At 40.8% G+C, this 26994-nt stretch overlaps 1 protein-coding gene across 1 annotated transcript in view; it reads right to left on the bottom strand.

The window, feature by feature from the left end:
- The window catches only part of STPG2 (sperm tail PG-rich repeat containing 2), a 405813-nt gene that overhangs the window by 277090 nt on the left and 101729 nt on the right, over window positions 1–26994 (bottom strand). Inside the window, exons 10-11 of the mRNA XM_077814758.1 lie at window positions 26830–26993; window positions 18140–18229 (exon numbers count right to left, since the gene is read on the bottom strand). Of these exons, the coding sequence (XP_077670884.1) occupies window positions 18140–18229; window positions 26830–26993 (254 nt within the window). The remainder of the gene's footprint in view (window positions 1–18139; window positions 18230–26829; window position 26994) is intronic.

A 26994-nucleotide genomic window follows, 5' to 3' on the forward strand; every position in this document is an offset into this window, starting at 1 on the left:
ATTAGATCTCATAAGATCTGCAAAGTTGGACCTGTCCAGTTTTTGGAAAAGAGACCTTTTAAGAGTGAAGTCACAAGATGCTGTCTCACATACATAACCTGGCAGTGCTAAATGGAATTTGTTTTTTTTTTTCTTTTTTGGCATATCCCAGAAAGTTAAAATGCGTAACTGCACCTTTTTTTTTTGTTGAGATTCCTCTTCTGGGGTTGTTCCAGAAGGTTCAGTCTTGTTCTCTTTACTGTTCAATGTGTGTATGAGTTATCAGGAAGAGGTTGTTTAAATGTCACAGGCTCTCATGCTGCCACTACTCAGAAAACATCCTAACTTATGTCTCATTTTCAGCAGATGCAACCCATGCCATCAACAAGACAGTACTGTGCCTGCTATTGGAAACACAGACAACAATGGTGGAGGGGAATGCCTCTTTTACATTCAAATGACCAAGAGATTAAGCCCATTCTTCTCAGTCAGCTATGATGATTCCTGTATTCATCCCAGGTTAGATTGCTGCAACAGAATCTACTTGGGGATCAAAATAATGGCCAAATGAAAAGCTTTAGCTGATACAAAATGCAGCAGCCTGCTTCTTAGACATTAAAGACAGGAGAACACATTATATCAGTGCTCCATACACAACATCAGCTCTGTTTGATTCCAGATCCAATTTAAGATTCATGGTTTTCATTTTTAAAGCCCTTAAAGGAGCTAAAACCTACCCATCTTGTAGAAATTTTTCCTTCTAAGTGACTCTGCCCACTTGCCTCTGGGCAATCATCTTTCAGGCAGCAGTCCTCAAACTGCCTACTACAGAAGACTGTTGCTAAGCATTGTGAACCACATGCATGCCACTCTTAGTAAGCAGGCACACAATAAAGAAAAGAAATACAAATAATTTAGCATTTATTTTTCTGCACTGAATTTTGTGCAAATATAAAATGTATAGTAATCATTACACATTTTACACCATATACTCTATTTCTTCCACTATTTATAATCATGAATTGGATTCTTATTCTTTAAATATATTCTGCTGTCAAATAACATATTGCAAAAGTTTTTTTAAGTAGCGTATATAAAAATCTAAATGTTCAAGGTAACAATAAATAATACTTTTGTTACATACTAAAATAGCAGCAGTTAGAATGCTGTTGCCATTGCCAACTGTGATAGGTTTATTATTTTCACATAATATAGCCTACTTTTTAAGCTGTGAAATCAGGCATAGCCTATTGAAAGATATAAATTTCTTAGTAAATGCCTAGACCTGAAACCCCTGTAATGCATATCACCACAAAAATGCAGATTTACATTCTGTAAAATAAAACTTTAAGTCTGCAAACTGTAATTATGCAGCACAATATGATTTCAAGGAAACCTTAGCTCTTGAAGTAAATGAGCATTATGGTATGCAGTACTTTTAATATGCTACCAAAATGATTCTATTAACAATTCAGCATGAAAGCAATAATTGTGACAATGTACTAAAAATGATTTAGCCATTAAATAGAAGCCACTTAACTACTTACACATCATATGCAAGCGGAGAGAGCAAGGCTAGAAGCAATCCAGTTACTAAATCATTCAAACACTATGGATTTTCTTTTTCTGTTTCCTTTATTTTAATGCTTTTAGTTTCTATATTTATTCATATGTCTGGAGAATCAGTCCAAGTTTCAGTATTGCACACTTGTCTGAATAAAGCTAGTTCTCTAATAGTTTGTGAAAAAAATAAATAGTAACAGTATTAGAAAGCCTTAATTCTCTCCTGTATCTTTCTTCACCCTCCCTTTTATACACATAGTCACACACAGAATGATTAAGGTGTTCCTATATTTGATCAGGGCTAAAAATTTTAAAAGCACCTAAGTGACTTAGGAGCCTAAATCCCATTTTCAAAAGTCTCTTAGGCACCGAATTCCCATTGACTGGCAAAGCATGAGTCCCCAAATGGCAAAAATCTCACCTAATCCCTTCATTAACACCACCAATATCCTTCTTTTCTCCCAGGCTTGCAGAGTATCGTAATCTTCAACACTTTGCTCCCCTTTCCCACATATCTAGTCTCTCAATGAGCTCTGTCACCAGTTGCTTCCACCTCCATTGCCATTGCCCAGGCCATGGCCACCTCTTGCCTTGACTACTAGAATATTCTACTTTCTGGCCTACGCCACCTCCCTACCAAGCGCAGTCAATCCAAACTACTGCTCATATAATCATGTCCTTTCCCACTGCTCTGAACATGTCACTCCTCCCTCATCCACTTGTTTCCTGCCCCTTATCACATCAAAGCCAAGCTCCCTCTTCTGACCCTTCAAGGACCTACATGATGCTGCTCCTACCTTTAGCTCTTGTCTCTTTTCTCCCACTCCCCTCTCATTCTTTATTCTCCTAAATCCTCCTCTTTTTTCTTTTTCATTCTTCTAACTTCGTGTCTTCCATGATGTTGCCCCCAAATGCTTGGGGCATTATCCCACTTCCTCACCACCAAGCCCCTTCTCTCTCATCCTCCTCCAAAACCCACTTCTCTCGGGAATCTTTCCTCACCAATAGTCTCTCTTTGTTTTCCTTCTTTCCCAGAACTGTCAGCCTGTGACTTGGGTTTGGAAACATGTCTTACCTGATGTTTGTAGAGCACTGTGTGCATTTACAATACTAGAGTGTTTTTTATTAATAAAACATTTTACTTATTTTGCAGTTATAGTATCAACTGAAGATCTCAAATCACTGTAAAATTATTAATTTTCATACCACTATTGTGAGGTAGGTACGTACTGTCATCCCCTTTTCACAGATAGGGAAACTGAAGCACTGGGAAGTTTAAGACTTGATCAAGAGCACACATAGCCTGATTCTATTACCCTTCCCTGTGCTGAGTAGCATTTACCTGAGAGGTAGTACTCTCATAAGTACTACTCAGCATGAGCAAGGATGGCAGAATCAAGTATACAGTGACTGATGGAGGGAAGAGAAGAGAACTCAGAATGCCTGATTCCCAGTCTTATGCTATGACCCCAAGGCAGTGCTTTCTCAATATACCTCAATTATTATAATTATTATTTATTATCTGTATTATGCTAGTGGCCTAGGGACCAACTGAGAATACAATGTCCCAGGCCACTGTACAAACCTAGAGTAGCCCCTGCCCTGAAGAGTTTACAAACTAAATAAATTGTCTTTTACTCTTGTAAATAATCTGCCTGTTTTTCCATTAGAAATACCAGGAATATCAGACTTCATTTCCCTCCTTTTGCTAGAGGTCTTTGACAAATTCAGATACAACAAGAAATTAAAACTTGAAGAGGGAAGAGTGATTAAATCATAGGTCTTCTTCTCCACCACACCACGAAATTGATAGTGTTTAAACAATTGATAAACAATGTTGGACATCATCTCTGTTATGTTAGAACTCGGTCTGCTCTGTGTGGACAGGCGTCAAAATCATGCTAACAACCAGCTTAAAAACAATATTTTACCTCTGGTCTTTACAGAAAGGAGACACCTATATACACAGTAAAAACAAACAGATTTACACATTTTGTAAAAAGAGGAAAACAACATATTAAAAGTAAATGTTATTGAACAGCAATGTTAACTTGTATTTAACTACATATATAACTATAAGTTGTATCAACCACCCATAAGGCAATTTTTGGTATTCTTTTCTGGCACTTAACCTCTGAGTGCAGGTCTACACTAGAAACACACCGATGCAGCTGCGCTGCTGTAGCACGTCTGGTGAAAACGCTCTATGCCGACGGGAGAGCGCTCTCTCGTTGGCACAATTACTCCACTTCCATGAGAGGTGGAAGCTGAATACATAGGTAAAATTAACATTCTGGTATAAAAAATACTAACGGTCAGTTTTCAGTGTGGATAAAAATACTAGACTGCATGCAATTCATAACAAGGCAAGCGGTAACATTAGAATTGGCTTGAAGATAAGAATTCCATTTCAGGAAAAATTTTGAGGTTTTGACATTTGTTTTTGTTCCATATCAGAACTACACCTTTTGAAATTATTCATAAAAACATGAGAGAGCATTCCACCCCAGAATACCTAATAACCCAGTGGCTAGGGCATTCACCTGGGATGTGGGTTCAAGTATCTGTTCTGCCTGAGTCGGACCAGGGTCTCCCACATCCCAAATGAGTGCCCTAACTACCAGTCTACAGAGTCAGCCTCTCTGAATCTCTTCTGTTGGGACTGTTCCACTTTGTATAAATAAACAAGCATTCATTGGGTCACAGAAAGAGGCTGGCTCTATAGCCCATGGTTAAGGCATTCACCTGAGAGATGGGAGACTCAGGTTCAGGTCCCTGCTCAGAATCAGGCACAACACAGACTGGAACCCTTCTCCCATGTTCTAGATCAGAGCCAAAACCACTGAGCTCTTGACTATTCAGGGCTGGCTCCCCCAGGAGACATTTTCATTGAAACCAGTAAGTTTCCACAAAAAATTTCAGTTTTGATGAATCAACATTTTCTAACAAAAAAAAGTTTCATAAAAAACTAATTATGGGCTTGCTTGTTAATATATAAATCTTCCCTACCCCTGGAAAATCCCAGAAGGGAGATTGTGATTTAAAGGTATCAGCCTCCAAGTTCAACACCAAAAATGTGCAACTGACTAAACAGAATTATAGGAGACTGGAAGAAAACCCAGAGCTGGACTTGATCTCTTGGGCTCCCATTCAGCAAAGTACTTAAGTGTGTGCTTAACTACTTGAGTAACCCAATTCACTTCATTGGGACTATCAATTTGCTTAAAATTACACATGTTCTTAAGTGCTTTCCTAGATCAGGGCCTTGCAGCACAACTCCCTGGGTGCTTTTGCTGGGTCTCTGGCAGGACTCAGTTCTGCCATTGAGATTACTAGTAAGTATTTTGCTGGATGGGAGTATAGAATTATTATTTTTTCCTCTGTGTCACTATCAAGAGTAAGCACGACATACATTTACAAAATATTATCTTCTGATGATATTTGCATCAGAATACATGAGATTATTTGCATAATTTTTTAAAATATAAAGCAGTTTAAATTTGAAGGCAGTGATGATTCCAGATTTTAAAAAATTAGATTTAAAGACTATTCGGATCTAATACATACACAAAAACTACTTTGGATTATGTTATTTTAATTACATTTTGCTTGATTTGCTCTCTTGACCCTTCACAGTAAAAATAATCATTCAAATTTTCATTACATTCATTTTCCACATGTATAATAAAATATTATTCTGAAAATGATGTGCTTTTTTTTTTCAAAAGCATCTATCCCTCCATGAAAGTAAACTATGATTCCGTATAATTTCTCAGTGATTACTTAGAGATCCCTGCACTTTTTCCTATTACACTATCCATCTATTTTTGCACAGGCATCTTTATTCTTAAAAATATTATTGGGTGCAATATTGTGCTTGTTTATATAGATCTGCTGTCATTGGCAAAGCCAACAGTTACCCATTTCATAGGACCAGAAGTCTAAATTTCTGAGCATTTGGTCATCATTATATTCTAAAGAAAGTATTAATGGACCTTCTGTTGAAGATTTTAGGTGAAAAAAAATATTATAGTGACAACATAAACAACATTTTACAAGTTACCTCTAAATCTTTCAACTAATTTTAAAGTACATCATCCCTTTTTTCATAAAGGAAAATAGTAAATAGCATAATTTAACAATAACTATATTAAAACTGCAATATCCAAAATGTGGCACAAGGAAAAAAAACAATATTTCAATTTGTTGGTTAGCACACATGGTATGATAACAGAAAGAAAACAGGAAGATAAATAAGTACCTACACGTTTGTTCAGAAAGTATCTGCTTTAAAAGGCCAAGGTGTTTTTCATATTGTTAAAGAACATTTTGTTTCTTATTTTTATAATGACTCTTAGAAACTCAAGGCTGAAATATGCTGCCTGAGTGCAAATTGCTTTCTTTAAAAACAAGTTGGCTTCTTACTACAATATATGGTTCTCACAAGTACTGGACTGCTTGCATTGATATATTTTAAGAAAAAAACAATGATGCATTTATTCTTGGGGAAAATATGCATTTGGATGCTAATTACTGTTGATACTAGGGGTATCTCCAGCTGCTGGATGAATATCCAATGCTTTATTAGAATGACCTGCCAGGATTATTCCTTCGGGAATCTGCCATAGCGAAGGTACCTCTAAAAAAGGCAGACTACACCATTAGGCAGCTAGTAAAGAAGTGGATGTTTCTTCCCCAGAGAGCCAGCAATAAACTGGTGTACATCTCACACAGGCAGGGTGGCACCAATGCCCCTCGTATGAGTATTTGTGCGACATTGCAGTGATCACTGACGCCTTCCACCTTCTGATGAGCCCGGACGCCATGGTGAGGAACATCACAGAAAGTGCCATGCAGGATGTCATCAAGAAGCGAATTGCCAGGACCCCTCTCCAACCAAAATATCGCTACCTACCTGAATGGCTCGCTGGAATGTGAATTTGGAAGAGATGGGGGAGACTGTGCTTTGCTCTGGACTCATGCCCGCAATGCTACGTGACGACTGGAGCAGCGTATAGACTGCTGCTGGATGTGGTGCGAGGAATGTCAGGACCTGGAAGTCCTGGTATCAGAGATGAAGAACACAGACCGCACAATCCTCACTCTCAACGCTAGAACCATGCTGGAGAGGGCCCTGAAGGATGCCATCCACTGCCAGTATGTGGAAAACCTGAAACGGAAACCAGGCCAGGGCAAGGCGTTCAAGGTGATGTACAAGTGGGACGCCAGCAACCACTTCCTCCCGAGGGGCAGCTTCACCCAATTTGCCGACTGGAGGTTTATCCACAGGGCCTGGCTCAACTGCATTCGCTGAACAGAGCCATCCGCCACAGGAATCAGGACAAGCAATGTAGGAAGTGTGGCTATGCCAACGAGACACTACCCCATGTCCTGTGTAGCTGCAAGCCCCATTCAAGAGTCTAGCAGCTGTGACACAATGCCGTCCAAGATCACCTCGTCAGAGCTATCCCACCACCCATAGGGAAGGCTTCCATGAACTCCACCATCCCCGGAACCGACAGCCAACTGCGACCGGACACTGTCATCACCAACGAGGACCGGAAGAAGATCATCATGGTGGACATTAAAGTGCCTTTTGAGAGCAGGACTCAGGCCTTCCGCGATGCCCGAGCTCAAAAGGTGGGGAAATATACCCCTCTGGCCGACCCCTTGAGAGCTAAGGGTTACCAGGTTTAGACAGACGCGCTGATTGTCAGAGCTCTGAGCGCATGAGACCCCAGTAACAAGCGAGTGTTGAGAGAATGTGGACTTGATCAGCACTATGCTCGGCTGATGCGGCAACTTGTGGTGTCGGATGCCATCAGGTGGTCGAGGGACATCTACATAGAACACATCACCGGACATCAGCAATCCCAGGAAGGATAGCTGGAGTGCCGATGAGAAGCGCAGTGGGGAAAGTAATTGAAATACTTTCCTCATGGATTGTATTTTCCATATGGACTACCCTAAATGCTCAATTACTGAGGGACAATCTACACTCATTCCTCTATTTGCTTTCTACAGCCAAGTCTCTGTATAACCTTCAGATTCTAGTTGGGTTATCGCTGATTATGCACTATATGTATCTTATGACTTTTCAAAACAAACTTTGTATTGAGGATAATCTAAGCACTATACCCAGATGTACAGACACTCTTTTCTTAATCTGTGTACTATATAATTTTTTTTAACATTAGCTTTAATAAAAACATTTAAATCTGTCCCAGGCAGCTGATTTCCCAGACAATGTTGCAGACTCTTGACAGGTTCAGAAACCTCCCTTTCCTCCAAGAAAAGAACTAGTAACTCAAGCTACTCTGCTTGGCTCCCCATCCCTTCCACAGAAACAACTAGCAGGCCCACAGGCACCCATGACCTGCCTTCCCACAAATTTCCAACCCAATAACCCCCCATTTCCTCCCTCAGTCCCCCTGTTTCTAATTCCTCTGCTACCTCACAACTTAGTACCCACTTTCCTACTGACCTCAGACCTCTCCCCTCCTGACATGGAGCTTCTGCACTGAAGCAATTCTTGATCAAAGAAATTAGCAAAAGCATAGATTTCAAAAGTTTCAATACAATTAACTTAGTCAAGTAACCTCTTAGCATACATATTACACTGCAATTTATCAATTCATGCAAAATGTTCAGCAGTTCAGTGTGTATTTACACTAATTCTTGTTATCTGAGCAGACTAGAACTCTTTTGTTACCTGTGAAATCAAGAGAATCATTTAGAAGGACTGGCTTCAACAAAAATTCAAAAACAAACTTATTATACCATTGTTAATCAAAACCTTTTTTTTTCATGGTTGCTTTGGTGACAGATCCTTATGATTCTGGATTGTTAATGATGAAGAATCTTAAATTAAGAGGAATCTCTTTCCTAGATATAAATCTTGACCAGCAGATCCAACAGCTGACATATTTTTTCTGTCAGTATCTATTAAGATGTATGCTAATACTAGCTTTCATTTTTATTTTCATTTTAAATGGAGTGCCACACTTTAGTTCCACATTCAGGACCCAATCCTGATGACATTGTACTGAATCGGATTTCTAAATCTAATATCTATAAGATCAAGATATGGGCCCAGATATTCTGGCGGCCTTTGCAGCCTCTTGGAAGTCCCATTAATACATAAATCATACACAAAAAGATAATTGACTTTCAATTTCTCCTACTAGGACCACTATTCTTACATTCAAAATCATTTGGAAAATAGACAGTAGACTTTGAAATATGCTACACATGAAGGTGGTTTTGATTTTATTTAACTACTAAAGAAAAAGTTATTTTTTGAGGTGGCTATTGTATTTCTAAATACTTTCAAAATAAGGATATGTTCCTTCAGTTAAAACAATTACTGCACCAAGTGATTTACAATTTTTACATACGCTGCACTGCTATTTAGTTGACATCTGACTTGTCTAGTAGAGACAGTAAACATTTATTTTATTGTTGAAAAGTGCTTTAAAACATTAAGATATATGCCAATTACAATATACATGCAAGATATGGAATTTTTAGTGTTGAATAATTGTTCCTGAGGGAAGGACAGGAAATTATAATGAGTTTGCAGATTTAAAAGTGAAATGCCATTTAACATTTCTCTGAAAACTCAGTAACAAATTTGGAATAAAGGAAAGAACCCTACAGTAACTGTGATTCTGCGAGATGTTATAGTCAGTGGAAATCCAAACGTAGGTGCGCATACATCTCATGTGCACAAGATTTAATTATTTTTAATGGTCTCCATCAGGGCCATACATGTGCCCTGTGCCTCCTTGTGCTGCCATAAAGTGTGAGACAGCCATGTCCCTCCCTCAGTTCCCTCAGATTTCAAAGTCTGTGATAGACGAGTACTCTGAAATACGGGGATGGAGGACAGGTCATGGGATCCAGAATGACTACAACATCTAGAGGACCAAAGTTACTGTAGGATAAACAACTGTTCTTTTTTCTTCAAGTATGAGTCAGTGTGGTTCCCATGGTAGGTGACAAGAGGGAGTATCCCCTCAGGCTGGTGCAAATGAGGAGCTCTAGATGTATCAGTTAAAAAGAGGTTCTAGTGCTACTCTCACAAAGTTGACATCTGACCTAGCCACTAAGTCCAAGGAATAGTGTTTGACAAAGACCAGTGGGTTGTCCCTCATCGCTGCCTTGCAGATATGATAAGCCACACATTCCTGAAGCAGGCAGAGGATGCTGCTTCCATTCTGATGGAGCGATCTTTGACATTCAGTGGGAGATACATCAGCCAGCTGGTAACACAGTGAGATTTGATGTTCAGTGGGAGAGATACACTAGCCAGCTGGTAAGACAGCGAGATACACTGTGTTACCCATTTCGATCCTCTGTGAGCTGAGATGACCTGATCTTTAGAAACCCTGGTTGTTGCTAGAAATAGACAGGACAACAATCTGAAAAGTTTGATCCTGTCATCATAATAAAGCAACGTCTTAGACACATCTACTGTGTGCAATTTCTTTTCTCCCAGGGCTGAGTGTGGCTCAGGAAGAAAGGCGAGTTGATTGATTGATTCATATGAAATTTTGAGACTACCTGAGGAATGAATTTTGGGTGAGATCTTAACACTGCACTGTTCTTTTTGAATACCTTATGTGGAGGTTGGCTGTACATACCTAAGCTAACTCCGGCTGCAGTGATAGCCTCTAGGAAGACCATCCTCAGAGCGAGGTGGTGTTAAGGAGCATTCTGAGAGAGGTTCAAAAGGAGGCTCCGTGAGTCTCAGGACTACTATATTTAGATCTGAGATGGGAGCAGGTTCTCTGACTGGTGGGTAAGTATGTAATAGCCCTTTGAGAAACTTTGATACTATCAGGTGAGAAAAGTCAGAGCATTACTTCACAGGTAGATGGCAAACAGATTGCTATGAGGTGGAGTTTAATAGAGCTGAACAAAAGGCAGACCTGTTTTAAGTCCAATAAGTATCAAGGCCAGAACAAGGTGAAGACCATGCTGGGCTGCCCATAGAAAGAAGCTCTTCCATTTAAATGAATGGGTTCTTCTGGCTGACATTTTCCTGCCTTATAACAGCATTTCCTGGACCTGAAGGGAGCAGCTTCTGTCCGTAGTACTCAACCAGACAATAGCCATGACATCAGGTGCAGCCACTTCAGGTCTGGATGGAATATTTATCTATGGGGCACAGGCAGTCTGGGAGCTAGACTGGAATTGAATGGACATGTTCAGCAAGTCTGTCAGCCAAAACTGTGTAGGCCCATAGGGAGCCACAAAAAGATCATACCTTTGTCTCTTCTCATCTTGGAAATTACTCTGAGGAACAAGGAGGTTGATGAAAAAGTATATAGTATGCTTTGAGATCACTGCAGAAGGAAAGCATTTTAGAAACAACCCCAGGTTCACGGCCCCCCCTGGAACAAAAGTTCTGGCACACCTTCCAGACAAGGGGAAGATGAATACGTGCCCCCTTGTTTGCTTATGTATTTCATTGCAGACGGGTTGTCTGTCAGTATTCGCATAGTGGAGTTTTGAAGAATGTTGAGGAAGGCTCTGCAGGCTATTTTAGTGGCTCTGAGGACCAGGACTTTGATGTGGAACCTTATGACTTCTGGGGCCTAGGTCTCTTGCATTTGTAGATGGTCCAATGGACTTCTCAACCTATGCCAGATATTTCCATAATTAAAGTTTTTGTCAGTGAGAATGCAGAGAATGGTACCCCTCCATGCACGTTTCTGGGTTTCTTTTGCCATCTTAGTTCTGCAACAATGAGAGGTGAGACAAAAACCTTCTTGTTCATCTGGTGTTTTCCTGGGGAATTGACTGACATGAGGCAGAGGTGAAGATGTCACAGGTGAAGTCTGGCAAGTACTGCCATGTATATGCAAGCAAACATATGGCCAACCAGCCCCAGACATGGAAATATCATCATAGTCAACTTTTACTCTGTCCCGAGCATTAGCAATTGCATCAACAGGAATCTTCATTGGGAAGGTATACTCTTTCCAAGTTGGAGACAATCAGAGCTCCTATGAATTCTATCGTCTGTAATGGCATAACAGATGATCTTCTTCATAGTTCATCATGTGGTCTACCATTTAGAGGAGGAAGACTTGCTCTTGTCTCCTGCTGGAATCTGCACTTGATCAGCAAATCATCCAGGTAAGACAGACATCAGTGTTCTTCCTTCTGAAGTGTACAGGTACTATTCATAGAATCATAGAATCATAGAATATCAGGGTTGGAAGGGACCCCTGAAGGTCATCTAGTCCAACCCCCCGCTCGAAGTGTATTCCCAGACACTTCATGAAAACTCTCAGTGGGGAATCCATTTTGTATTGAAAATGGTTGAACCCCACTGTGAACCTCAAGTACTTCCCACAGGCCAGATGGATGACTATGTGGAAGCGTGTATCCTGAAAGTCAATAGCCACAAACCTGACTTACGCCTGGAGAGATGTGATAATGTCGGTAATTGTTACAATCCTGAATGTGAGGCGGAATATGTATTTGTTCAGTTTCTTCAGGTCTAGGATAAGACAAAATCACCTTTCTTTTTTGGGATACAGAAGTACTGTGAGTAGAACCTCTTCCCCTGTACCCCCACAGAACTTCTATGTCTCCTAGATGAAGCAACAAGCCTTGTTTGTTTATAATGAAGTCTCATGAAAAGGGTCCCTGAAAAGAAATGGGGAAGCAAGTTAGGTAGGGGGCAGAAAATGGAATTGTATAGGGTAATGTTCGGCTATGTTTTCAAATGCCCATTTGTTGGCTGTGATGGCTGCCCAGACCTGGTGAAATGGGACAAGACTGTTCCCAAAGGTGGGGCCAAGTTCCAGACTGGCTCTGCTGTGATTCTTGACACTCCTGTCAAACCTGCTGCCCTCTGGAGAGGGTGCAGGGTTGGTCAAAGAGGCAGAAGACAGGTGTACTGTGAAATAACTGAGTTTCTTTCTTTTCTGATACTCTGCCTGTCAGCCCATGGTGTAGCATGGCATACTCTGCCTTTGTTGGGGCTAATATTTGTAGGGCTTTCTATAGAGAGCCAGTTTTTAAATTCCCTGGGATTGTAGCATGGCTCTCAAGTCCTTGAGGGAATGGAGCAGTTCATCTGTCCTCTGGCTGAGGAGATCCATTCCTTCAAAAGGAAGGTCTTCAATCATGGGCTATAGCTCACCTGGAGCCAAAAGATGTGCCTCATTGCAATAGCCTTGGCCATTGACCTCGCGGCTGTATCAGAGGCATCCAAGGTCACCTACAGTGATGTTCTTGTGGTCATCTGGCCTTTAATTATCTCCTTCATTTCATCCCTGCACTCCTGTTGGATTTTGCAAGGAAGGAAGTGATCCTCTCCCAAATTATATTTGGTGAACAATGCCTGGTAGTTCACCACCTGAAGCTTCAGCAAGGCTGATGAATATACTTTGTATCCCAAAATGTCTCCTTTCTTAGGGTCTTTGTCCTCAGGAATTCCTTTAATGGACTTCAATTTTTCTTGTGCTGCAGAAATGACCAAGGACTCTGAGTCTGGGTGGGCATCAAGCTGTTCAAAGAGCTCCATGGTACTTTACCTGAGGTCATTCCCCAATAGCAGTGGAAAGGTACTTCTGCTCAGTGCTGGTGAGAAGGAATATGTTGGCAATGAGGAGGAGTACCATCTCTCTTCCTCAAGAGGCAGAGCTCAGGAGTAGTGTGGAGCCAGTGTCGGTCACCTCATTGTTATTTGTAACTTCCTGCATGTGAAGGGATCTGTCCATAGTATCTCCAGAGGGGAGAGAGAATCCTGCAAGGCATTTCTCAGATCTTTGCTTGGCTCTGTTCTAGGTTCTGGTATAGGGATCAGTGCCAGATCTCTCATTCCACCTAATTGCTCAGTGGCTTTATCCTTGGAGGACTGATGGTTCATGTTATCTCTACTGGACCTTTTTTCAGTTTTAGAGATATGTTTAAGCTCAGTCTGGCTATGTGAGTCAGTGTCCTGTTTATGTCTGGGCATAGGTGCCAGCTTCAATGGCTGAAGTGCTAGCATAGGCACCAGAGCCATCAGTGTCAGAGCTGTTGATTCTGAGGTAGTTGGTGCTGAGGATGTTGATGCTGAGGTCTTGGAGCGTCGGGACCTTCACTGATGTTGAAGTAATCAACGTCAACTTCACTGGTGCCAACTTTGTTGGTGTCTTCTGCCTTCTTTCCATCTAATCCCAGAGTGTGATGTGTTCTCAAACTAGTGCAGGCCAATGCTGGTTTATTTGCCCTCACTCTGGTTATAACTGTCACCTCTGGATCCCAAGTGACCCATGTAGACTGATCTAGAAGATGTAGCTTGAGCCAAGAATCCCTTAACCTATATATCCTGGAGGAACAGGACTTGTAATCAGAGCACCTGTCTGAGATGTCTCTCTCCTTTAGGCAAAAGAGATATTGGCTTTGTCCATTTTTGAGGGGGATAAGTCTGTTGAAGGGTGGGAAGAATTTGTGAGGTGTTGTGGTTGGCACAAAGCACTTCACCCTAATGTACAGTGGATGTAAAGGGGGATTGTAATGAGGTTCCCAATAACCATTAGTGTGCCTCCTTGTGTTTATACAGCTCTCACTGCATTGGGTGCCCCCTGCTGTTTGTTGCTCACTCTGCACCAGGTTCCAGCCCAGGGACCCTAAAACCAGCAATCCGGGTCTGCTCAGTCCCTGTCCCTGTTTCCCTTGGTTCCATCCTCTTTCTCTTGTCTGTCTCAGGGTTTACTATTGAAGCTTACACCACTCCCAATAGCTACTTCACTACCTTTTAGCTTCTTGCCAGATTCCTTACTCCTGGGCAGGATTCTAGGGCTAACTCCTCTGACTTCCTTCTGGCCCCTGACAACCTCTCTTCTCCCAGGAAGTGTTGGCAGACTCCTTCCCCAGCAGCTGCTTTCTGCTCTCAGCTTCTTTCCTTTAGAGTGTTGGCCCAACCCTTTCCCAGACAGATTTCATTCTCAATTAACCTTGGCTTTCCTTCTCTCAGGTAATACCAGGTGACCTACTTGACCTCTCAGACCCTCATTAACCCTATCAACACTGATGTGAGACATACACCACAGCACAGGGATCAGCAATCAAATTCTTTTCTTCTTTCTTTCTTAACGAACACCCTGTAGAACCAAGTATAAAGACAAGATTTCTTCACCAAGTTGGCCTGGGAAAATGGCTTAGGGTATCTAAAGAGAGAGTAGCAGATTGGCCATTCCCTGCATTCCATCTCACCGACATTGGGATTGTTAGCGGGAAGTGAGTTAGAGTCGCAGCCACTCTGTCTTTTACGTCCTCACGTGGGAGCATGAGGTGGCAAAGGAAGCATGTGTGGCCCCAACGGACACTGCTATTCAAAAGAATCTGAACACGCAGGCATGAGGTGCATGTGCACCTACAGTGGGATCCACACGGAGATATACTTGAAGAACTGTTACAATAGATACTGTACAGCTGTACTATTTACTGGAACTTATATTTTCTAATTCTGAGTACTGTCTTGTCAAGCATTTATTATGTGCACCACTCAGTGACTTCACACATGCACAAAGCTCAGAGAACAATTTGAAGACATGTGGTAAAATGATTACTTTGCTGATCTGTGTCAAGAAAACCCACTTTCTGCTTCTTATGAGGTCTGATTAATATCAGCTCGTTCATTCAAAATTTAATTTTCAAGAAAAAAATTTGTAATGGTCATAAAATGTCCAGCTCTGCTCTTAAAAATTATTGTAAAAATGGTACTGTAGAATTCTATTTTACTTTCATTCATTCAATGATTTTCAATTAAAGTTTATTTGCATGCAGTGTTGTTGCAGCCTGTAGCCCAGACCTGAAAAAGAGGTCTGTGAAGCTCAAAATCTTGTCCCGTCCACGAATGGAAGTCAGTCCAATAAAAGATATTACCTCACCTTCCTTGTCTCTCTCAAACAACATCTGCTCAGTTTAGAGTAAACAAATATTCTGCTTCATAACACTGACTCTGCATATCTACATGGAAGGAAACGTATATACTGCATGTGAGCCACAAAACCATTGAAAAGCTAGTAGTATGACACTAAATTTCAGAGAGGGGTATTTTTTTAAATGAACACGCTAGTTAAAAAGATTCTAAAGTCAAAAGCGTATATATTAAAAAAATTGAGAATAGAATGGAGATCCTTAAGTATATGGTAACTGAGTTGCTTAGCCCATTAAAAAAGTAGAAGCAGGAAAGTTAGAAAAACCCTTATGATTAAGGCTGTGAGTTTGTCACGGAGGTCACAGAAGTCACGGATTTCGTGACTTTCCGTGACCTCTGTGACTTTTGCAGCAGCCAGTGCACCTGGCTCAGAGGCAGCGCAGGCAGACCCTGCACCAGGCACACCACCGGCCGCTGCTCGGGTAGTCTCTGGCCCCCGTCCCCCCCTGCCAACCTGCCCCCAGTAGAAGAGTTTGGCTGTGGGAGGGGGCAGGGGTTGGGTCACGTGACAGGGTAAGGTGGACTCTGGGCAGCACTTACCTGACTGCCTCCCAGCCAATGGGAGCTGCAGGGGTGGTGCCCTGGCTGGAGGCAGCATGCAGAGCTGCCTGGCCACGCCTCCACCTAGCAGCTGAACGAGGGGGATGTCACCGCTTCCAGGAATTCCCCCAGGTAAGCACCGCCCAGAGCCCACCTCACTCCTGCCCCCTCCCACACCCAAACTCCTGTTGCTTCCCGGGGGAGCGGGGAGATAGGTGTGGAGACAGGTAGGAAGCCTGCTGGCTCCGCCAACACCCAGCCCCCCCCCCGCCCCAGCACCAGTGGGGGTCTTGGGCCGCACACCACCCCCACCCGTGCCCCCAGCCTGCCTTCCCCCAGCACCCGCAGGGCCCCTGGGTAGCGGCCCTCCCCCCACCAAGTTTTAATCATCGGTATTTTTAGTAAAAGCCATGGACAGATCACAGACCATGAATTTTTGTTTACTACCCATGACCTGTCCATGTCTTTTACTAAAAATACCCATGACTATAACATAGCCTTACTTATGATTAAATCATAAGGCTGAAGGGGAAAATTTGAGACAAAAGTATCCTTCAACAAATGGAAATTAAGCCCAAGTACAACCAGCAGGAAGCTGCATAAACTATGGTAGATACAAGTTAAAATGAAAATTCACAGGGCTAAGATGGAGTTTGAAGGACAAATTGCCAATAATCAAACAAATAATTTAATTGTATCAGAAGCAGAAAGCCTGCAAGAGGACCAGTGAGTTTGCTGAACTATCAGGGATTAACAAGAGCAATAGGATATTACAGAAAAGTTACATGATTCACTTGCATCAGCTTTCAACAGTGAGGATGTTTAGGAGACATCTATCCCAAAGCTACTCTTTTTAGGTAAATAAAAAACAGGTATTGTCAAAGAGTGAGATGTCAAAGGTAGTAGTGCTGGAACAAAATAGTAAATTAAAGAGCAACAAAGTCCCCTGCACCTAATGATATACATCCAGGAGTTCTGTAGGAATTAATTATTAAGTGATTCAATTTCTAACAAAAATATGCAAGCTCTAACTAAAATCACTTACTACAACAGAGGACTGGAAGGTAGCAAATGTCTTTGGAAGGTACCTGTCTTTAACAAAATGTCTTTTGAGGTAATCCAGGAATTACAGATCAATAAACCTTACTTCAGTCTCAGGTAAACTGGTTGAAAAAATCAGTAAAAAGAGAATTATGAAAAATCCAGAGGAGCATAAGATGATAGAAACAGCCTAGCACAACTTCTACTGAGGACAATTATCCCTCTTTAATCTATTCTTCAAGAGCACCATCAGAATAATGGATGAGGAGGAACCCACTGATAAAATGCATATTAGGACTTTCAAAATGCCTTTGAAAAAGCTCTCATAAAAGGCTCTTATGGAAAAAAGTAGTCAGGCGGTAAGTGTCAAAATACTGCCAAAGGCTAGAAACTGGCTAAGACAGAAAACAAAGAATAATACCACAGTGCCCCAGTGTTCCACACAAGGACAGGTGTTCTTTAATACACTTATTAATGATCTGGAAAAGGTGGTAACTAGTGAGGTGGCCAATTTGCAGATGACACCAAAATTATTTAGGATAGGCAAGACCTCAGAAGACTGTGATGAACTTTGCAGGGGCCTCATAAACCCAGGGGAAAGGGTAACATAATGGGAGATGATATTCTTTGTAGACAAATGCAAGAACTAAGTAGAACTATTGTAAGAACTAAGTAGAACTGCTCGTATACATTGCTGCATTCGAAATTAACTTTAACCACTTAGAAAGAAGACCTGAACATCACAGCTCAATAAAAACTCTCTGCTCAATGTACAGCAGTGGTAAGAAAAACAAAAATCATGTTAGGACACACAGAATCAGAAATAAAATAATACTGAAAATATTATACCACCATTCTGGAAGATGTCATTCTCATTGCTGTAAATTTACAGACCCCACAGAAAATACATGCCAGATTCTCTGCGAGCATAATTTTATTAATTTCAAAGGACCTTAGCTTGCAAAGAATTTGACCCCACAAATCTTGTTTGTATTCATTAGTTTAAAATATTAGTGGGAATTCAGTAAAATAAAAAGACAATCTAAATAATCTAGAGAGTTATCTTACCATGGTAACTACTGGAGTTCTTTCTGTTGATGACAAGAAAACAGATAATTGCTTTTGTTGTTTATGTGATTCTTCAGTGCTCCTTTTGCCCTGAGAATTCCAAAGTACACAGAAGTGTTAGTCTTTAAAAAACTCTATTTCAGACTCTGAAAATTCCTTTGTAGTTTTAATTCACTTCAGTTCTGTTGGCATTAGAATCAATCCATTCAGTGTATACAAATACAAATAGTTATACATTGTCTCCTTCCAAGTTCCCCATTACAGTATAAACCTCTTGAAACCTAAACAAATACATGATATTAAGGTACTGTTAAGCCTATGATGTTCAGTGCTCCAAACTCAGCAAACGAAAAGCTAAGATGATGACAGCTTGGCCATATTCCTCATCCTTTATATTTTATAGCAAATACTTCACAAATATAAACATCAAACAGAAGTAACCATCCAAAAAGAGAAACAGGAATAGAAAACAGTGCAATGCAGCAAAGCTAAGTTTTTACTCTGAGCACTTTAACTTTTAAAGTTCCTGGTTTTTAAGTGTTTAAATTTATAAACATATTGTTATACTAACAATATAAACAGTAATTTATTTGGTTTTCCTAAAAGAAAAAAAGAAAAAAAAGAAAGTTAAAAGGAGGCCTTAAGTATTCAAAGAACCTTTATTTATTTATTTCAATTCATGTTGTGATCTATCACCAATCTTTATGTGCACTCACAATAAAAATATTTTAAAACATTTACGTGAATAATAAGCTAAATTAACCTAAGAAAAATATGTTTGATTTCATATTACTTTGTATTAAGCTGTTAGGACCTGATTCAGGGAAGCACACCGGCACATGCTTAAGTCCCACTGACTTCAAACGCCGCATGTATTATTCTAATGTCAGGCTCCATAAGTACAGCAGCTTAATGGTGACATCAATAGGACTTAAACACATGCTTCAGTGCTTTCCTGAAGCAGGGCCTTAATACATGCACCTTAGCTGCTCTAACTACAGAACTAAAAAAGCCTACATTATGATAACACTTGTGGAGCTTGTAATGTCCATTTCCACAAGAACAAGGTTTGTAACATGTAACACTTACAACTGTGGCATGCATGAGTGCTTATAAACAACACAAGAGGTACAGTACAAAAGTAGCACCACCACAGGAGCAGGAAAGGAAAGATTGAGCAAAAAGACCATTTCCTGAGCCTGCCAACTTGTACTTACAGAATGTACTCAGGGTTACTACAGCAGAGATCGCAGTGGGACCATAAAAGGATAAAGGGTACTTTTCAAGATAATGACAGCATCTTTACTCACAGCTACAGGCTTACATTTGTTGTGGGGAAAGGGGGAACAGGTTCAGGACCATGCAGTTTCCTCACCTGCACTCTTCTACTCACTACCCTATATCCACTCTCTCTCCTCTACTCCAATGACCCATTCACACACAAAGCCCACTCACCCCAGGTTGGGAATCTATGATATAAATTATGCTCCCCACTGGTTTTGTGATACCATATAAGTTCTGCCTATTGATACCTATTGCCTATTCTGCCTATATTCTTCCTATCCAATGGAAACCTTTATGTGCTGCCAACTTGGTGTATTTAAAAGCTTTATGCACAAAAAATTAAATGCAGGAAATGGAAGAACAGGAACAGTGGAAACCATAATCATGAGCTACATTACTCCACGTAGAATAATAATTTTTTGACTACTGTAACAATTTTGTGACCAACACTGAAAGCTATGGCCTTGAGAACCAATGTAGCATTTTGAAATGTTAACTGCAATTTTTTTTCTTTTTCAATCACTGTATTTCATTTATTATTTAATGCAGTGAGTTTAAGTATATTTTTATATAGGGGTTTACATAGATAAAGGTATCAATATTTTGTTATTAATCTCTCTTAATCAGTACACAAATGTGGAAAATACTAGCTATTTTTGAGAATGTCTTTTGTTAAAGGTGTAGTAATTGCCGGTGGGGGGGGGGGAGGGTTAAGTTTTGTGTTCCATTAGGTTTTAGTAGCCGCTTTTAAAACTGAATAGAGGTGCCATGAAACACTGCTAACCACTGATTTTGGTGCACAGGCCTGGCTATATCCCCAAGAAACCTTAGTTTGCCATCCCCACCTCTGAGAAGAGACTGTTAGATCTACATTTTTCTATAATGAGTTCTAATGATAATGTATGTGAACTATTCAGCTTGCTTGATTAAGACCTAGGGGAACTAAGTTATTTGCATTTGACAAATACTGGAAAAAACTTTCCTACATCTAACATATTTAGTAATATATATTCTCTTCCTCCCCATATGATGATAATTCTGTTAAAGTAAGATGTCAGGGACCAATAATGGGGTCCTTAGGTAGTTGTACTTGATATATTTGATAATACAGAACTTAAGAGACAGAGTCACTCCATGAGTGAAGTATGTTAATTACTTGATCCTGCATGAGAAGCACTTATTTTGTTGTTTATGTTTAGTTTGACTTTTGAGATTTTTATATCTTTACTTGAATGCTGAAACCTAGGAATGCTGTACTTTTCCATTTATAAAAAAAAATTTTAGAACAAAAATTAAGAAAAAACACTTATTGTGCTGTTCATTGTAAAATAAGAATATTAGAAAATTACTGTAGTTCATCTTTTGTTTACTTGCCTCAGCCTAACTTTACTGTGTAAGATGCAGCCTTGAATGCAGTATTATTTATTGTCAGAAAGCAACGCTGAGTACCTTGTAATTCCAAAAACCTAACATTAATTTACCAACAACTAAACCATATGAATTGCTACACTGTTTCATGATTGGTTAATCTAGCTGAAAGCACTGTAATCCTACTGGATGTTTTCTAAGGAGACTAGAGTCCTCATTACTTTAATTGGGCATACAGTATATGTCTGTGAAAGATCACAGAGAACCAAACCATGGAGAACTGAATAGAGCTCCCAGCTCTCATGGAGAAAAACCATGTTTTAGATCTAAATTATTTTGATCCTGACCATGAATTTTGCAAAGAAGAAGAGCAGAAATAATGAAAATGTTACGAACTCAGGTCTGTGAAATAGTGGTTAATGTTAACCAATTCTCAAACACTGTTAGAATACTGAGCCTAAAAATTACTCTGTATATAGAAGAGGCCTGGCAGCAGCCTAACCAATAATACAATCCCAATAGAGGTGCAGAAGGGGCCCCTGTGAATGGTTGGGCAAGGAGATTGAAGGGGGATACTGAGACTCAGAGGCAGCCGGCTCCAGGCTAGAAAAGAGGATCCTGAGGGTTCCTATCTGCTCCTGGGATCATTACAGCCCTTCCTGGCTCCACTCCCTGTTCTCCAGCCTGACGTCAGGCACCACCACAGCTGCTCCAGCCCCTCTGGATCCTGTTCCCCCCCACTCCGGGGCTTTCATTAATTTATGCAGGCATGGAGCCCCCCACAATATTTCCACTGTGAGGGCACTAGCCCCTCTTGCCCTCTGGTTGTGCCACCTGAGAAAACCATATTTGAAATTTGCAGAAAGCGTTACTGTAAGTTAATCAAAAAACTATGAATTATTACAGGAACCTGTGAAGAAGGCAGAACATTCTTTAGCCTTCACAAAAGTTTAATTTTATTTTACAGAAACCTAGCCAGTGCTGGTGCACTTTATATAAATAAGAATTGAGAAGTAAGTCTGGAAGCAGGGGAAAGGACTGGGAAGAGACCCTGCTGTGGAGCACAGAACTGGACACTAGTGAAAAATCTTTGTGGGAACAAGATAAAACAAGAACAGATCAAAGAAAGGTACGAGGATGGATTGCAACATGAGCGTAAGGAGCACGCAGACCTCTCAAATGCAGTTTTATTCACAAGTGAGCCTGCGCACAGAACTATTTGTGAGCCATGCTTACTCAGCTTAGCTCTCTGTCCTTCTCTAGCGTCTAGACCAAACAGAATTTAATGTATCTTCTCAGCCTTTGAGCTAACAAGTGAGGGTTTTTCAGTTGAGGCAGCAAAGGCTCCAGTTTTAGATCTATAGGTCCAGGTTTCGATCCCTCTGTCAATGCCCCATGTAGGGATGTCAAAGAACATCTCCAAAATCGAAAAAAAAATTAGAGTGGACAGATAATGACTGGGAGCAACTCACTCATCAGCTAGCAGGTGAAAAGTAAAGTTTGCCTAAATAAGAAGTGTTCTTGACTGGATGAACTAAGCCACCCCTCCAGGGCATCTTGTGATTAACAGTGACCAGGGGAAGAAGAGAGAAAAGTTATCTATTTATTGTTCTACTGAAATTTTGTGTTTGCATGAAATATTTATTTTTATAACTTTTACTGTTCAAATAACATGTGTCAGAAATTGGAAGACCCTGGAAACTAATCCCCATTTAAGATAAGGCCCCTTTACTCTACCATGCAAAGTGTAAATTTATTTTATTTAAGGCTTCTTTTCTTGCCAGAGTGAGGTAAAGGGATTTTAGTGTAAATGACAGTGATGCCCCACGTGATCATCATTGCAGTAATTAAGGGTAATACAATAACCGTGATAATTTATAAAAACAAGTTTTACCTGTACATAAATCCTAAGGTAAAAAATGGTATATCTGTCTAAACTCTTTGCACAAAGGTTGTGTGACTAGAGCACCTGTGAAAAAGTTAACAGTTAATCTATGTGCATTGCTTGTTTGTAATCAATGATTCAAAAGTCTCTTACACAAAACAGCATGCAAGTATATATTCCTAAAGAGCATATGACTCTGGGGAAAACAATTGCTTGCAGGAATCTTATTTTGCAGTACTATCTGTTCAAGTCTTATTACTATTTGAGTCATCTTTGAAAGAACAAAAATGTACATCTATTGTCCCAATGCTGAGTAGGAATATTGTTAACAATTATTACACATGTGCTATATTTCCAAATCATAAATCCTAGTGAGAAAGAAACAGAATTGTTAAATTATTTCAATATCTGATTGTTTGTGTTATTGCATGGCCAAATGGAAATTATCTGGGCAAATCTGTGTGATATGAAAGGATGATATCCTTAATGCCACCTCCACCCTTTAAAAATATCACCAAACTTGCCCGTTCTACTTGATGAATATTTATTATTTTAGCTTTGTTAATTAACTGGTACCCAGCTTGGTTCTAATTGGGAATTTGATAGTAGTCATTGTCCATTTTAACAATTGTGTGCATATATGTGAGGGCAGAATTTTATCCTGAGTGCATTAGTTAGACTATATACCCAGATTAATCAGCATCAGGCCAAACTGCCATACCATGGTGAATATATGGCAGAATACAAAAAACGTGCCCATGCTACTTAACCTGGACTGAGAAAATTCTGACTAAGATGATAAAGCCAAGCATTTCAGTAACATAGCTACACAGCATTTTTAGAAACAAAGTGGGATCTTTGTGTTCCGATATGCATGTCAAAATGTCTGAAGTGTTTTTTTTTTGTTTGTTTTTTATTGTTTTGTTTTTCCCCCCAGCTCACAGTTATTTCAGTAGAGTTGGAGTCCAAGTTCTGGGCAAATACTGAAAAGTTGAAACATGCATATATGGATCTATACTATACATGTATCTGTGTTTATTATTTAGTTCTCTTCTTCACAATATGTACTGCATTGCAAACTGGGACACTGGTCAGGGTGGGTCAGGGTTATGAGGGGAAGAAATTTTCCCCTAGGTCAAATTGGCAGTGACCTTGGAGTGCAGGATGGATTGACTTCCTCTACAATGTGTGGGTGCAGGTCACTTGCCAGGATTATCTGGCTATATCTCATTTAATCATTTCCCTGATTGCAGGGACCTCAAGCACTGGTGCACCTTGGTCCCTCCTATTCACTATCCGTGGTACATAATAATCTAATCTCCTGTGTCCCTCATTTACTTTGGCCTCCGTTCCATTGGGTTTGCGTGCAGGTGCTTGGTGGTGTCAATGGCCTGCAACATACAAGAGATCAGACTAGATGACCTGTTTGTGACAGCTTGTAGTCCATCTTTGTGTGGAATGTTGGTGTAGACGGCTTCTACATCCATAGTGGCTAGGATGGTGTTTTCAGGAAGATCACCAATGGATTGTAGTTTCCTCAGGAAGTCAGTGGTGTCTCAAAGATAGCTGGGAGTGCTGGTAGCATAGGGCCTGAGGAGGTAGTCTACATAGCCAGACAATCCTTCTGTCAGGATGCCAATGCCTGAGATGATGGGGCGTCCAGGATTTCCAGGTTTATGGATCTTGGGTAGCAGATAGAATACCCCTGCTCAGGGTTCCAGGGGTGTGTGTGTGCTGATTTCTTCTTGTGCTTTTTCAGGGAGTTTCTTGAGCAAATGGTATAGTTTCTTTTGGTAACCCTCAGTGGGATCAGAGGGTAATGGCTTGTAGAAAGTGGTGTTGGAGAGCTGCCGAGCAGCCTCTTGTTCATATTCCGACCTATTCATGATGACGACAGCACCTCCTTTGTCAGCCTTTTTGATTATGATGTCAGAATTGTTTCTGAGGCTGTGGATGGCATTGTGTTCTGTACGGCTGAGGTTATGGGGCAAGTGATGCTGATTTTCCACAATTTCAGCCTGTGCACATCAGTGGAAGCACTCTATGTAGAAGTCCAGTCTGTTGTTTCGACCTTCAGGAGGAGTCCACCCAGAATGCTTCTCTTTGTAGTCTTGGTAGGAAGGTCTCTGTGGGATAGTATGTTGTTCAGAGGTGTGTTGGAAATATTCCTTGAGTCAGATACGTTGAAAATAGGATTCTAGGTCACCACAGAACTGTATCATGTTCTTGGGGGCGCAGCGGCAGAAGGAGAGGCCCCGAGACAGGACAGATTCTTCTGCTGGGCTAAGAGTATAGTTGGATAGATTAACAATATTGCCGGGTGGCTTAAAGGAACTACTGTTGTGGCCCCTTGTGGTACAAGCCTTAGGGAACAGTATCCCTGATAATGTCATGGCAAACCTGGTGGCTGAACTTTGTGACTTTGTCCTCACCCATAACTATTTCACATTTGGGGACAATGTATACCTTCAAATCAGCGGCACTGCTATGGGTACCCGCATGGCCCCACAGTATGCCAACATTTTTATGGCTGACTTAGAACAACGTTTCCTCAGCTCTCGTCCCCTAATGCCCCTACTCTACTTGCGCTATATTGATGACCTCTTCATCATCTGGACCCATGGAAAAGAAGCCCTTGAGGAATTCCACCATGATTTCAACAATTTCCATCCCACCATCAACCTCAGCCTGGTCCAGTCCACACAAGAGATCCACTTCCTGGACACTACAGTGCTAATAAACAATGGTCACATAAACACCACCCTATATCAGAAACCTACTGACCGCTATTCCTACCTACATGCCTCCAGCTTTCACCCTGATCACACCACACGATCCATCGTCTACAGCCAAGCTCTGCGATACAACCGCATTTGCTCCAACCCCTCAGACAGAGACAAACACCTACAAGATCTCTATCAAGCATTCTTACAACTACAATACACCTGCTGAAGTGAAGAAACAGATTGACAGAGCCAGAAGAGTACCCAGAAGTCACCTACTACAGAACAGGCCCAACAAAGAAAATAAGAGAACGCCACTAGCCATCTCCTTCAGCCCCCAACTAAAACCTCTCCAACGCATCATCAAGGATCTACATCCTATCCTGAAGGACGACCCATCACTCTCACAGATCTTGGGAGACAGGCCAGTCCTTGCTTACAGATAGCTCCCCAACCTGAAGCTAATACTCACCAGCAACCACACATGACACAACAGAACCACTAACCCAGAAACCTATCCTTGAAACAAAGCCTGTTGCCAACTGTGTCCACATATCTATTCAGGGGACACCATCATAGGGCCTAATCACATCAGCCACACTATCAGAGGCTCATTCACCTGCATATCTACCAATGTGATAGATGCCATCATGTGCCAGCAATGCCCCTCTGCCATGTACATTGGCCAAACTGGACAGTCTCTACATAAAAGAATAAACTGACACAAATCAGACGTCAAGAATTATAACATTCAAAAACCAGTCAGAGAACACTTCAATCTCTTTGGTCACTCGATTACAGACCTAAAAGTGGCAATTCTTCAACAAAAAAAATTCAGAAACAGACTCCAACGAGAGACTGCTGAATTGGAATTAATTTGCAAACTGGATACAATTAACTTAGGCTTGAATAAAGACTGGGAGTGGATGGGTCATTATACAAAGTAAAACTATTTCCCCATGTTTATTCTTCCCCCCCTCCCCCACACTGTTCCTCAGACGTTCTTGTCAACTGCTGGAAATGGCCCACCTTGATTATCACTACAAAAGGTTTTTTTCCCCCCGCTCTCCTGCTGGTAATAGCTCACCTTACCCGATCACTCTCATTACAGTGTGTATGGTAACACCCATTGTTTCATGTTCTCTGTGTATATAAATCTCCCCACTGTGTTTTTCACTGATTGCATCCGATGAAGTGAGCTGTAGCTCACGAAAGCTTATGCTCAAATAAATTTGTTCGTCTCTAAGATGCCACAAGTACTCCTTTTCTTTTTGAAGACCAGAAGGGATAACATTTTTAAGAATGTACATTGTATTTCTAAATAATATTCATGAAACATTTCCAAAACCCTGAGGCTTTTTATTCTGACATACCAAGTCCCCAAGAACCTCTCTTTACCGTTTTTTAAAAAGTTAATAGCTTCAAGTTACCTGATAATCAGCTGGTCCAGGAGTACAGAAAGCTCCCCTCTTAAAAACATATAGAGGTCGAGGAGCTGAAGATCCAAATGCTCCTTTCTTTGTACTCTCCAAGTAAGCTTTTTTAAAATTCTCTTTTTCAATACTACACTTGAGAATATTATAGAAAGCTGGACC

The sequence above is a fragment of the Eretmochelys imbricata genome, chromosome 4, assembly GCF_965152235.1.
Source record: "Eretmochelys imbricata isolate rEreImb1 chromosome 4, rEreImb1.hap1, whole genome shotgun sequence".
NCBI lineage: Eukaryota > Metazoa > Chordata > Testudines > Cheloniidae > Eretmochelys > Eretmochelys imbricata.